The 14,477-nt window shown below is 39.9% G+C and overlaps 1 protein-coding gene across 1 annotated transcript; it reads right to left on the bottom strand.

The window, feature by feature from the left end:
• Window positions 1–232: 232 nt before the first annotated feature.
• On the bottom strand, window positions 233–9,355 carry LOC112071117 (eukaryotic translation initiation factor 3 subunit J-A-like). The gene is made up of 8 exons (XM_024138589.2): window positions 9,286–9,355; window positions 9,070–9,167; window positions 3,955–4,009; window positions 3,756–3,850; window positions 3,045–3,156; window positions 1,294–1,455; window positions 1,082–1,155; window positions 233–379 (listed from the first exon to the last, which is right to left on the bottom strand). The coding sequence occupies exons 1-8, from the start codon at window positions 9,326–9,328 to the stop codon at window positions 245–247; spliced, it is 774 nt and encodes a 257-aa protein (XP_023994357.2). The 5' UTR covers window positions 9,329–9,355; the 3' UTR covers window positions 233–244.
• Window positions 9,356–14,477: the final 5,122 nt, after the last annotated feature.

Here is a 14,477-nt window from a genome sequence, read left to right as displayed (position 1 = left end):
TCAAACCATTCAACACTTCTTTCAGAATCAAGTTTCTGTGCGGTGGGCGACATAAGGGTGGTTTTCATTGGATGGCTCTAGGCAGTAGAATAGGTCATAGGTCATGCTTTGAGGGAGCTGGGTGGAGCAGAGCGGAGGGGGAATGGGGACAGACAGCCTACTAAATGCCACCCTATCCCCTATATAAGGGTTCTACATAGGGAACAGGGTGTCGTTTGAGACGCAKSARTCGGTTGATGTCACGTCACATGAAGTCCTCGTAGTCTTGTACGTAACCTCCATCGAACTCGCCGTAGTCCGCTAGGTCATCCTTCATCTTGGACTTCATCCCTCCGGCAGGAACCACGCCTTTCTTTTTCTTCTTTCCTTTATTCAGCTGCTGTCTGGACACACAAAGCAGGACTGATTGGATTGTCCTTTATTCAGCTGCTGTTGGAACAAAGAGGGATGATTAGTATTGTCCTTTATTCAGCTGCTGTTGGAAACAAAGAGGGATGATTAGTATGTCCTTTATTCAGCTGCTGTTGGAAACAAAGAGGGATGATTAGTATTGCCTTTATTCAGCTGCTGTTGAAACAAAGAGGGATGATTAGTATTGCCTTTATTCAGCGCTGTTGGAAACAAAGAGGGATGATTAGTATTGCCTTTATTCAGCTGCTGTTGGAAACAAAGAGGGATGATTAGTATTGCCTTTATTCAGCTGCTGTTGGAAACAAAGAGGGATGATTAGTATTGCCTTTATTCGCTGCTGTTGGAAACAAGAGGAATGATTTAGTATTGGAACCTTTATTCAGCTGCTGTTGGAAACAAAGAGGGATGATTAGTATTGTCCTTTATCCAGCTGCTGTTGGAAATAAAGAGGGATGATTAGTATTGTCTTATGACAGTAATTATTTTTTGTTGTTGCGTAATTTCCATTAGGGCACCCAACTCCAGGTGGTACTGTTCCAGTCTGTTTTCTTCCGTTTGATGCCTAATGAACATGACCCGGACAAGACTGAATAGCAGTCTAAGTAGACCATGTGTACTGGTGATAAATGTCAATACTTGTCGGTCATTTAAATAAAATGAAAAAACAAACCTTTTCCTGTTTCTGTTTTTCACTTAGTAAGACTGTGAGGGAGTTGCTGACTCTTTTCAAGTCCTCCACATCCACTGTAACATAAGAGGTGCACAGTTAAAACATTATTTCATATAATACAGGGACATAATACAGGCCCCACTGACCGTTGAGATGCATGGCCAATAACATTGGTTACTTTTCAAACTGTATATTATTAAATCAATACTTACGTGAGAGACATAGGTCTCGAAACAAGGACTCTAGGAAGCCGGAATAGTGTATGGAACTCTCAAAAGGTGATATCTTGTCTTTTAACAACTTTTCAAACTCTGTGAACTCATCTTTAGAAGACGGGCTTATACCATCAATTCCTTTGACGTTGTTGGCGACACCTGATTTGAGAAGGGAAAATGATTGGAGCACCATGATATTGTAGCGACCCGCACAGGCACCATGATATGAAGCTTTCCACAGGCAACTGGTGTTGACAATGTCTAAAACTCTTGATACTTAAACCAGACATTTTGCAATATAAACCTCAGATACTCTGTAAAGCTTCCTATTAATCTGTAATACGTGTAGACTGTCAGCCTTAAATATTTATCATTCAACATACACTACACGACCAAAAGTATGTGGACACCTGCTCGTTGAACATCTCATTCCAAAATCATGGGCATTAATGTGGAACTGGTCCCCCCTTTGCTGCTATAACAGCCTCCACTCTTCTGAGAAGGCATTAACATGGAGTTGGTCCCCCCCCTTTGCTGCTATAACAGCCTCCACTCTTCTGGGAAGGCATTAATATGGAGTTGGTCCCTCCTTTGCTGCTATAACAGCCTCCACTCTTCTGGGAAGGCTTTCCACTAGATGTTGGAACATTGCTGCGGGGGACTTCCATTCAGCCACAAGAGCATTAGTGAGGTCGGGCACTGATGTTAGGCGATAAGGCCTGGCTCAGTCAGCGTTCCAATTTATCCCAAAGGTGTTCGATGGGATTGAGGTCAGGTCTCTGTGCAGGCAGTCAAGTTCTTCCACACTAATCGACAAACCATTTCTGTATGGACCTCGCTTTGTGCACGGGGGTAGTCATGCTGAAACAGGAAAGAGCCTTCCCCAAACTGTTTCCACAAATTTGAAAGCACAGAATCGTCTAGAATGTCATTGTATGCTGTAGTGTTGAGATTTCCCTTCACTGGATCTAAGGGGCCCGAACCATGAAAAACAGCCCCAGACCATTATTCTTCCTCCACCAAACTTTACAGTTGGCACTATGCAGTCGGGCAGGTAGCGTTCTCCTGGCATCTGCCAAACCCAGATAATTTTTGTTGGCCTGCCAGATGGTGAAGTGTGATTCAACACTTCAGAGAATTCGTTTCCACTTCTCCAGAGTTCAACAGTGGCGAGCTTTACACCACTCCAGCCGACACTTGGCATTGCATATGGTGATCTTAGGCTTGTGTGCGGCTGCTCGGCCATGGAAACCCATTTCATGAAGCTCCCGACTAACAGTTATTGTGCTGACGTTGCTCCCAGAGGAAGTTTTGAACTCGGTAGTGAGGGTTGCAACCAAGGACGTTCCCGTGACTACCTCATGAAGCTGGTTGACAGAATGCCAAGAGTGTGCAAAGCTGTCAAGGCAAAGGGTGGCTACTTTGAAGAATCTAAAATATATTGATTTGTTTAACACTTTTTTGGTTACTACATGATTCCATATGTGTCATTTCATATTTTTGATGTCTTCACTATTATTCTACAATGTAGAAAATATATTTTTTTAAATGAAGAAAAACCCTTGAATGAGTAGGTGTCCAAACTTTTGACTGGTACTTTATTTGTGGCTCTATGCATAAGCAAATTGAACTATGTACTTATTTTCTTACTGACCATAAGCAAGAGTTCCTTTTTCTGTACATTGAGTCATTTAGCAGACACTCTTATTCAGAGACTTACACCTCCTCCTGTAATACAGGTCTCTTACCGAAAGCCTCCTGAGCCAATAGAAGATCAGCTTCCTCCTGTAGCTTCTTCACTCTGAGTTTCTCTGCTAGCTCATCCTCCGGTGAGAGTTCTGTTTCCTGTGATTCCTCTAACTAACAAACAAACAAAGAAATACACTTTCAGATGCAGCAGCCAATGACTTGTTATTCATGGACACTGTGTGAAACCCTTTAGGGCTGATTTAGAGGCTTAATCTGGGTCTGGAAAACCAGATGAAATACAGTACAGTTAGTTTCCTAATATGGGCCCAAATCAAAATGTAAAGTCTCTTCTAGAGATTTAAAATTAAACATTAAAATTTGATAAATACAACTCCAATAACTTGGGAAATTGGCTGAAAGCAAAAAGGTCAAGTTTCGGCTGAATTTTGATAAGCAAATTAGCAGTCACTGTTGCAGTAGCTGGGTTGGTTATGGTGACGAACACCTACTTTAAAAAACACCTACTTTAAAAACACCTACTTTAAAAACACCTACTTTAAAAAACACCTACTTTAAAAACACCTACTTTAAAAACACCTACTTTAAAAACACCTACTTTAAAAAACACCTACTTTAAAAAACACCTACTTTAAAAACACCTACTTTAAAAAACACCTACTTTAAAAACACCTACTTTAAAAACACCTACTTTAAAAAACACCTACTTTAAAAACACCTACTTTAAAAACACCTACTTTAAAAACACTTACCCGCTTTCTCAGCTCTTCTTGTTTTTTCATTTGTAAACTTTCCTTTTCTTTGATTTTTTCAGCTAATTTCTTCTTCTCAGAAAGTTTTGTCTCTGCTACAAAGACAAATGGGAAGAAAAATAAAATAACTGTTCAGCTTCTATTCAATTAACATAGTCAGATCTCACTGGTTCAATTCATGTGGTTTAAAAAAAAATACCTGCTTTTTTCTCTTCTGCTTTTTTACATTCCTCCTCGTCATCATCCCAGTTGTCCTGCAAAACAGGAAACGGGAGAAAATAAGGTTAGGATGGATGGAAGCTTCAGAATGTGGCATCCATTCATGTGTTTTTATCTCACTAGTTACCACTAGGGCCATATCACACACTGTATTCATTCGTTATCCATCGTTGAATTCCACTAGCTAGGCCTGTCTGATATGACAGCTGGCATTATCTAGCTCCACCATTGGTAATGCTGTCCTTCCAAGTCCCATTTGGGACAAATACTGATGTTATCACTTGGTATTATTTGTTTTAAGATGTTATTTGTTTACTAATGTGATCACTAGTAAACAAAAGTCAACGTGACTAATAAACATCCCATATGATAGCTAAGTTGATAGAATAGCTAGCTAATGGGGCTAGTAGTACAATGCCTTTAATGTTTTGCTGCAAGGTGGATCCAGTAAACGGTGGATACAAGCATGAAATTTGGTATAAACATTTCTCAGGTGGTATGAAAACATCTCGGTAGGAGTACCTTTTTCAAACTTAACCAGGAAGCAAGTTATTGCAAAAAAAAAATCAAAATGGCTGCCATAATAGCTGGTATTTGACCATGAAATGTTATGCAACAGATAAAAGCATGACATTTGTTAAACATTCTTCAGATGATATGAAATACATCCTAGAAGGGGTACTCATTGCAAACTTACATTAGGAAGCGGAATTCAAAATGGCTGCCAATGTAGATGGTAATGAAGCCGTAGTCGTGTTTTAAAATAGCTTAAGTAAAATGTTCATAACATAAAATTAAGTAGTAATACAAAATGTATTCCTTAAAGCGACAATCTGCAATGGAAACAATAACAACACGCCCTCCCCGCCCTTGTTTTGGTAAAAAAGTGGGATCGGGCCGGAGAAATGAATTACTTAAATGTATAGAGCTATGGATGCAAGGACTGATCAATCCTGAAATCAACCTGTGGAAGCCTGACAAAGCTCTCAGATGGTGTTGATGTCCTGGTCGGTTTTACCCATTCCTAAAGCAAACCACAGATCTATCGTTGGATAATCCTTGGTAAGATGGAACATCCCAGCGAGGAGGACAATGACGTCTGTATCCACTGTTTGAATTATAAAATGGTAGGTGAACTAGGGATGTGACAAATGGAAAACATTTAAACTCCACATAAAAAATAAATCCTGCTTAGAATAAGAAAAACTAAAAATTCCATGTGAATTCACAATGCAGCTGCTACCAACAATGGTTTGGGCCTCACGGTGTGTCGTGTTCAGATGGTTAAGCATTGCACCTGTTCTACCACTACTGACCTGTACTACCACTACTGACCTGTACTACTGACCTGTACTACCATTACTGCACCTGTACGACCATTACTGCACCTGTACTACTGACCTGTACGACCACTACTGACCTGTACTACTGACCTGTACTACCACTACTGACCTGTACTACCATTACTGACCTGTACTACCACTACTGACCTGTACTACTGACCTGTACTACCACTACTGACCTGTACTACNCTACTGACCTGTACTACCACTACTGACCTGTACTACCACTACTGACCTGTACTACCACTACTGACCTGTACTACCACTACTGACCTGTACTACCATTATAATACCTCAATTCCACTGTGCAAAGCTTGCATTTCCTTCTCAAAGTATCTCTGCCATTTTTCCAACTCTTAAAGGAAACTCCACCCAAAAGCAAGATGCATCATACCGGCTGTACTTACGTGTTTTGAAAGTTAAATATCAAATAAAATGTATTTATATAGCCCTTCGTACATCAGCTGATATCTCAAAGTGCTGTACAGAAACCCAGCCTAAAACCCCAAACAGCAAGCAATGCAGGTGTAGAAGCACGGTGGCTAGGAAAAACTCCCTAGAAAGGCCAAAACCTAGGAAGAAACCTAGAGAGGAACCAGGCTATGAGGGGTGGCCAGTCCTCTTCTATTGATCTGACACCACACTTCAAAAAGCAAGTCCTGCAGGCTCTAGTTTTGTCTTATCTTGATTATTATCCAGTTGTGTGGTCGAATGCTGCAAGGAAAGACCTAGTTAAGCTGCAGCTGGCCCAGAACAGAGCGACACGTCTTGCTCTTCAGTGTAACCATTTACATTACATTTACATTTAAGTCATTTAGCAGACGCTCTTATCCAGAGCGACTTACAAATTGGTGCATTCACCTTATGACATCCAGTGGAACAGCCACTTTACAATAGTGCATAACCAGAGGGCTAATATATGCATGTCAGTCTAACTTGGCTAAGAGTTGAGGAGAGACTGACTGCATCACTTCTTTTAATAAGAAACATTGTGTTAAATTCCAAATTGTTTGTCTAGACAACTTACACACAGCTCTGACACACACACTTACCCCACCAGACATGCCACCAGGGGTCTTTTCACAGTCTTTTTTTTTGTTGTCTTTATCAAATTAAACAGTTTCATTTTAAATCACTAGAAGAGACTTTCATTTTGGTTTGGGTCCATATTAGGAAACTAACTGTACTGTAATTCATTGTGAAATCACATGGATTTTTTTATTTTATTTTTCCAAATAGGCAAGTCAGTTAAGAACTAATTCCTATTTACAATGAAGGCCTATTTAGAATTGAAGGCACACGTAATCAGCATGGCTACCACAGCATTCTGCAGCGATATGCCATCCCATCTGGTTTGCGCTTAGTGGATCTATAATTTGTTTTTCAACAGGAAAATGACCCGAAACACCTCCAGGCTGTGTAAGGGCTATTTGACCAAGAAGGAAAGTGATGGAGTGTTGCATCAGATGACCTGGCCTCCACAATCACCCAACCTCAACCCAATTAAGATGGTATGGGATGAGTTGGACCACAGAGTGAATGAAAAGCCGCCAACAAGTACTCAGCACATGTGGGAACTCCTTCAAAACTGTTGGAAAAGCATTCCAGGCGGAGCTGGTTGAGAGAATGACAAGAGTGTGTAAAGCTGTCATCGAGTCAAACGGTGGCTACTTTGAAGAATGTAAAATATATTTTGATTTGTGTATAACACTTTATTTGGTTATTACATGATTCCATATGTGTTATTTCATAGTTGTGATGTTTTCACCATTATTCTACAATATAGAAAATAGTAAAAATACATTTTAAAAAACTTAAGTGGAGTAGGTGTGTCCAAACTGTTGACTGGTACTGTATAGCAACAACGAAGACAATCTACAGTCATATGACAGGGTATCTAAACCCAGAAACTCAACATTACAAGACTTCCCAGGAACGGTTGTGAAATAGACCAAACGCACCATACCGGGGTATGAGAAGAAGTCAATGAGAGAAGATAAATTATTCCTTTAGTTGTTAATTATCTTGATTTGAGCCAATGTCTTCAAGTGACTGAACTGTTATTTCTCCAACCTTGTGAAACTGACATGCTTTCATTTTTCTTCTTCTATAATTTTTTTTTTTTTTAAATACTTCATAAAAACGAAGGAGTGCCTTTGATTTGACGGCCTGCACATGTGCAGTTCTGTGCGAGATGACCGTTAGAAACATGTGATTGGGTCTATGCCTGAGTTCAGCTAGCCAACGGCTCCATAACATGGCCTACAAATGTGATCAGGGATTTCTATTGGGGAGAAGCAGTTTGAGCCTGTCTTCGGGTTGGTACACTGCACCGCCCGCAATCGCCAAGGCTCTCCAGAGGGTGGCGCGGTCTGCCCAACGCATCACCGGGGGCACACTGCAGGCCCTCCAGGACACCCTACACCACCCGATGGCACAGGAAGGCCAAAGAGATCATCAAGGACGTCAACCACCCGAGCTACGGACTGTTCACCCCGCTAGGTCCGTACAGGTGCATCAAAGCTGGGACCGAGAGACTGAAAAACAGCTTCTATCTCAAGGCCATCAGACTGTTAAATAGTCACCACTAGCCGGACAGTACACTGCTCTGAACTTAGTCACGGTCACTTATCGGCTACCACCCTGTTACTCAACCCTGCACCTTAGAGGCTGCTGCTCTATATACATATAATTACTGGTCACTTTAATAAATGGAACACGCGTCACTTTAATGTTTACATACTGTTTTACTCATCTCGTATGTATATACTGTATTCTATTCTACTGTATTTTAGTCAATGCCACTCCCGACATTGCTCGTCCTAATATTTATATATCTCTTAATTCCATTATTTTACTTTAGATTGTGTGTATTGTTAGATACTACTGCACTATCGGAGGTAGGAACACAAGCATTTCGCTACAGTCGCAATAACATCTGCTAAATGTGTGTATGTGACCAATAACAATTGATTTGGTAATAATACCTTTCCAAAATCAGATTGAGTATAGACAGTCATATTGGATTATGTTACAAAAAAATAGGGGTGCCATGCCCCAATTTTAATCTACACCTAATATCAAGTAATACATCCCAAAGAGCAGATCTACCGAATTTGACGCTTTAATACACTCCTTAGTGGCAAGGCCCCGCATTATTGCAGCTTTCACATGCTGGGAAACTCTTGAAATGTCCAACTTGCTGATTCGTTTAACGTGGCACGTGTATAACTACAACCAGTTAGCAAGTTGGGAATGTCAGTTTCCTAGTTCCGACTATCACATGAACGCAGCGCCGGGTCTGACACACCCCCCCCCCCCCCCCCCCTCGCCATCAAAGTTGCCCATCTCTAGCTAGCTAACACCCAATGATATATATATAAAAAGCTAACAACTGTCATCCTATGGTGGCTAGCTAACGCTGTGTGACCACTAGCTAAACATCACCGTTGGTTAGCGGGTCGAATGCAGTGGACACTTGATCGAGCCTGTCCCCCTGAGGCCCGACTTGTCACCGCTAGACTGGGGACCACTCGGCTAACTTTAGCTAGCTAGCTAACACTGTTGACATCATCTGGATTCTGGGTGATCTAACGTTAGCTAGCTAGGATGCAAAGAGATGACCTCGAAATCAACTAGGGTTCAGGTCATATTCAGAGTAAAATACACGTTCTCGATAAATTATCTAGTGTTGCTTTGGTTGTCATCTCGTCAACTGTGATGTTAGCCAGCTAATTAAGTTAGCTGGCTACCTTGATATTGTCATCCTCGTCCTCGCCTTCCCATTTGTCCGCCACAACAGCCTTCTTGGTTCCGATAACCAGCTCGTCCGGATCGAAAGTGTCAGCATCTAAGACCAACAATACACACATTTTACAAACTTAAATTATCATCTCTGATACGTGTAATTGTCAACGATTATGTATAACTTGAATAATACGCCATTCCACACACAGGTGGATTCTTACCCCATGAATCTCCCTCCGCCATCTTGCCTGTGTGTCTGATCATAATGAATTCCGTGTGTGTACAATTGGTAACTGGCTCTTTGGTTCCGAGAGAAAATGACGTACATATAGGTCTGTGCTGTCATGTGTATATTCCCATTATTCTTGTCTGTCCACTCATTGCTGCTCCCTATTTAGTGACAACATAGAATTAGATCAAGCCAAAAAATACTGTCAGTTACACAAGTACAGAATATCTAAAATTATGAAAAATAAAATGAATATCTTTCTTAATTTCACTGAATATAAGGTGATGTCATAGTTATTTTTGTGACCGGGTCACTAAAATAGACTATTGTTGGGGTGCGGCTTCAACAGTCAATTATATTGGTGTACCCGATCTACACTGAACAAAAATATAAACACAACATGTAAAGTGTTGGTACCATGTTTCATGAGCTGAAATAAAAGATCCCAGAAATCTTCCATAAGCACAAAAGCTTATTTCTCTCAAATTTTGTGCACACATTTATTTACATATTGTGACAATCTCTGAAACTCACTTAGATAATAACTTTAATGATACAGTGGTAGCAATACAAGGTTGTGACATTTACAGAAAAGACAGAAATGCCAAAGGTGGAGGTGTTGCTGTTTATATTTAGAACCACATTCCTGTAAAGCTTAGAGAGGATCTCATGTTAAATATAGTTGAAGTAATATGGCTACAGGTTCATCTGCCTCACCTAAAGCCCATTCTGGTGGGAAGCTGCTATAGACCACCAAATGCTAACGGTCAGTATCTGGATAATATGTGTGAAATGCTTGATAATGTATGTGATATCAATAGAGAGCTATATTTTCTGGGTGATTTAAATATTGACTGGCTTTCATCAAGCTGCCGACTCAAGAAAAAACTTCAAACTGTAACTAGTGCCTGCAACCTGGTTCAGGTTATCAATCAACCTATCAGGGTAGCTACAAACAGCACAGGAATCTAATTGTCAACATGCATTGATCACATCTTTACTAATGCTGCAGAAAACTGCTTTAAAGCAGTATCAAAATCCATCGGATGTAGTGATCACAATATAGAAGCCATATCTAGGAAAACCAAAGTTCCAAAGGCTGGGCCTAATACAGTGTATAAGAGGTCATACAATACGTTTTTTTGGTGATTCCTAAGTTGATGATGTAAAGAATATTTGCTGGTCTGTAATGAGGAACAACCAGATGCTGCACTTGACACATTTATGAAATTGCTTATTACTATTGCTTATTACTATTAAGTTACTATTACCATTAAGTTACTATTAAGCATGCTCCCATTAAGAAAATGACTGTAGGCACTGTTAAATCCCCATGGATTGATGTGGAATTGAAAAATTATATGGTTGAGAGAGATGAGGCAAAATAAATGGCAAATAGGTCTGGCTGCATAACCGATTGGCAAAAGCAACCGCCAATTGAGAATTCAGGTGACTAAACTGAATTTAAAAAAGAAAAAACTACACTATAAAACAAAGATAGATGACATAAAGAATGAGTGTAAAAAGCTTTGGAGCAACTTAAATGACATTTTGGGCAAAAAGGCAAACTCAGCTCCATCATTCATTGAATCAGATGGCTCAGTCATCACAAAACCCATTGATATGGCCAACTTCTTTAATGATTTTTTCATTGGTAAGATTAGAACATTTAGGCATAACATGCAAACAACCAACGCTGACACTACAAATCCAAGTATATGTGACCAAATTATGAAAGACAAACATTGTAATTTTGAATTCCGAACGGTAAGTGTGGAAGAGGTGAAAACATTATTGTTGTCTAACTAAAAGCATTGTATTTGGGACAAATATTTCACTAAACCTCAACTAAATCTAGTAATGAATAATGTGAAAATTGAGCAAGTTGAGGAGACTAAACTGCTTGGAGTAACCCTGGATTATAAACTGTCATGGTCAAAACATATTGATACCACAGTAGCTAAGACAGGGAGAAGTCTGTCCATAATAAAGTGTTGCTCTGCCTTCTTAACAACACTATCAACAAGGCAGGTCCTAGTCTCTACCTTCTTAACAACACTATCAACAGGGCAGGTCCTACAGGTCCTAGTTTTGTCACACCTGGACTACTGTTCAGTCATGTGGTCATGTGCCACAAAGAGGGATTTAGGAAAATTGCAATTGGCTCAGAACAGGGCAGCACGGCTGGTCCTTGGATGTACACAGAGAGCTAACGTTAATAATATGCATGTCAATCTCTCCTGGCTCAAAGTGGAGGAGAGATTGACTTCATCACTACTTGTATTTGAGAGGTATTGACATGTTGAATGCACCGAGCTGTCTGTTTGAACTACTGGCACACAGATCAGACACCCATTCATACCCCACATGACATGCCACCAGAGGTCTCTTCACAGTCCCCAAAGACAGAATAGACTTTGGGAAGCTCACAGTACTACATCGAGCCATGACTACATGGAACTCTATTCCACATCAAGTAACTGATGCAAGCAGTAAAATTAGATTTAAAAAAGATTCAAAAACATCTTATGGAACAGTACAATAATAAATGCAATTCAAATACCGGGCAGATGACAACGAACATAATTGCATTTTATCAATGGCAATTTGAATGCGGACAGATACCGTGACGAGATCCTGAGGCCCATTGTTGTTCGATTCATCCACCGCCATCGTGTTTCAGTATGATAATGTTCGGCCCCAAGTCGCAAGGATCTGTACACAATTCCTGGAAGCTGAAAATGTCCCAGTTCTTCCATGGCCTGCACTCAACAGACATGTCACCTGTTTGAGCATGTTTGGGATGCTCTGGATCGACAGCGTGTTCCAGTTCCCGCCAATATCCAGCAATCTTGCACAGCCACTGAAGGAGCGGGACAACAGTCCACATGCGGCAATCAACAGCCTGATCAACACGATGTGAAGGAGATGTATCTTGCATGAGGCAAATGGTCACACAAGATACTGACTGGTTTTCTGATTGAAGGCCCTACCTTTTTATTAATGGTATCTGTGACCAACAGATGTATATCTGTATTCCCAGTCATGTGAAATCCATAGATTAGGGCCTAATGAATGTATTTAAATTGACTGATTTCCTACTATTAACTGTCAATCAGTAAAATCTTTGAAATTGTTGCATTTATATTTTTGGTTCGTGTAGTTTATCATTCCTTTTATGGTCAAAAAGTGTCAAAAACACATTCAAAGTGTACATTTTTTACCATTGAATATAGATGTAAGATAGCATGCTTTGTAGTTTGTGGGTTCAGTTTAGCATTACCGGATGACATGCCAAGTTCATTTAATTTAAATGGTGTGTGTGTGTGTGTGTGAGACTAGTCACTCTGGATAAGAGCATTGTGATAAATAAATGTATACTGTCATGCCTACCTGGCGTATACGCTACACACGCATTAATGTATCTCAACTTATGCAGTTCAGTAAAAATCCCAAATCACACATTTTTTATTAATTGTATAAAAATGTATTTATGATCAAGAAAACCATGAAGTAACACTGAGTACAACAGGAGCGACCGTCCAGGACGGTCAATGACAACACGGATTATTTTTTATTTATTTCTTTAAAAATGGGCCAGACTGAGTGACTCCTACATAAAAGATAGTTCACACACAAGACTAAGAACAGCATTGAAAACAAGATTTAAAGTTAAAACAAAATGTTGGCCATTTTGCTGGTGCTACAATTTCAAAATTGTACGGGCATTAACAATTTAGAGGTGATAACTTGTGTACAAAATTGACAAGATTTTACATTGATGCTAAAGTTTTTTTTTTTGTTGTTGTTTTAAACAAAAAGTGCAGGAGCTCTGAAGCCTTCCTCCCTTCCCATCACCACCCAGAAACAGAGCAGCTAAGTGTCATTTCAACATCTTTCAGGGGTGAAATCTCAAATATACATGATCTAAATTAATATCCAGGCCATCTTTACAGCTTGTTGAAGGGTCTTCCAAGTTAAAACACTATAATACATTTACATAACCTTAAAAAACCCATCATGATTTCATAAACATTTCCTCCCAAAGATATAATCTTTTAAAAACCTGTCACAGACCACATAACAGCAATTAAATGGGACTAAAAAGCAGACTAGAAAATAAAGCACCCTATTCCCTTTGTAGTGCACTACTTTTGACCAGTGGCCATAGGGTAGTAGTGCACTATTTTTGACCAGTGGCCATAGGGCTCTGCTCAAAAGGAGGGCACTATATACAGTAGGGAATAAGGTGCCATTTGGGATACATAAATTGCAGGAAGACAACAGCAGCTGTGTAGCATCAACTTCAAAACAACAAAAATCTTCTTTTTTTTTTAAAAGGTAAAAACATTTTTTTTTTTACTAAAATAGTAAAAGAAAGTCAGCTAAAAGAAAATCAGAAGCACAAAAAAAAAGTTTTTAAAAACCATGAAAAAAAAGAAGAAAAGATATATACATGTCATATATACATGTAATTACGTGTGTATATTATACAGGTTTGACTGCCCGTCCCTGTTAAAATTAGTCTTGAGCAGTCAGGTCCTCACACAATCAAATACCGCATGACATTCAGTTCCGTCAGTCCAAAACTGAAGCTGCAGATGAGAAAACATCTCACAGAAAGTCGCCAGGATCGTGTTCATTAGGCACCAAACCCAAGAAAACGTTCCTGAAATGGAGGATGTTCTACCTGGAGAAGTCCAATGAGAAAAACACATTTTCGTTCGCCGTTGCTAAAATGTTTTGTAACGTTCGCACCCTAATGAACACAACCCTGCTATTGAGCATAGACTTGAGGTCTGTCCAGACAGATGCCTTTCGTAATACAAAGATGCGACTCAATGGACCTTATATATAACTCTAGGCGGGGAGGTGGGGAGGGGGGGGCGAGGGTACGAAGTGAGTACCTGTGCACGTTTAATATCACACCTAAGGTTCATTAAATATTGACGTTTGAATACAACATTACAGGACAATAGCTTCAACTAGTATTGGGATTCTTTGTGGCTAGGTTGTGTTCTAGTACAATTTCCTCTGTAAAATGTTATTTTGTTGTTGTTTTTTTGTTGAACAAATTCTCATTTGGTATGCTGTAGACATATATCCACTTGACAACATCCTCAGAATCAGTTGAAGTTGATTCTCGTCATCTCAACCCGTGTTGAACGGAAGGCACATCCCTCT

The sequence above is a fragment of the Salvelinus sp. IW2-2015 genome, unplaced genomic scaffold (genome assembly GCF_002910315.2).
Source record: "Salvelinus sp. IW2-2015 unplaced genomic scaffold, ASM291031v2 Un_scaffold1525, whole genome shotgun sequence".
In the NCBI taxonomy this organism is placed as follows: domain Eukaryota; kingdom Metazoa; phylum Chordata; class Actinopteri; order Salmoniformes; family Salmonidae; genus Salvelinus; species Salvelinus sp. IW2-2015.
The sequence above is the reverse complement of the archived record's forward strand: the minus strand, read 5'-3'. Positions and strand labels throughout refer to the sequence as shown.

Excerpts from the sequence above, each read along its gene's own strand:
- LOC112071117 (XM_024138589.2), bottom strand. The coding sequence starts at position 9,328 with ATGATCAGACACACAGGCAAGATGGCGGAGGGAGATTCATGGG. Across the intron at positions 9,168-9,285 it reads GGCGGAGGGAGATTCATGGG|ATGCTGACACTTTCGATCCG; the intron begins GTAAGAATCCAC and ends TGTTGGTCTTAG. Across the intron at positions 3,157-3,755 it reads AAGAAGAGCTGAGAAAGCGG|TTAGAGGAATCACAGGAAAC; the intron begins GTAAGTGTTTTT and ends TTTGTTTGTTAG.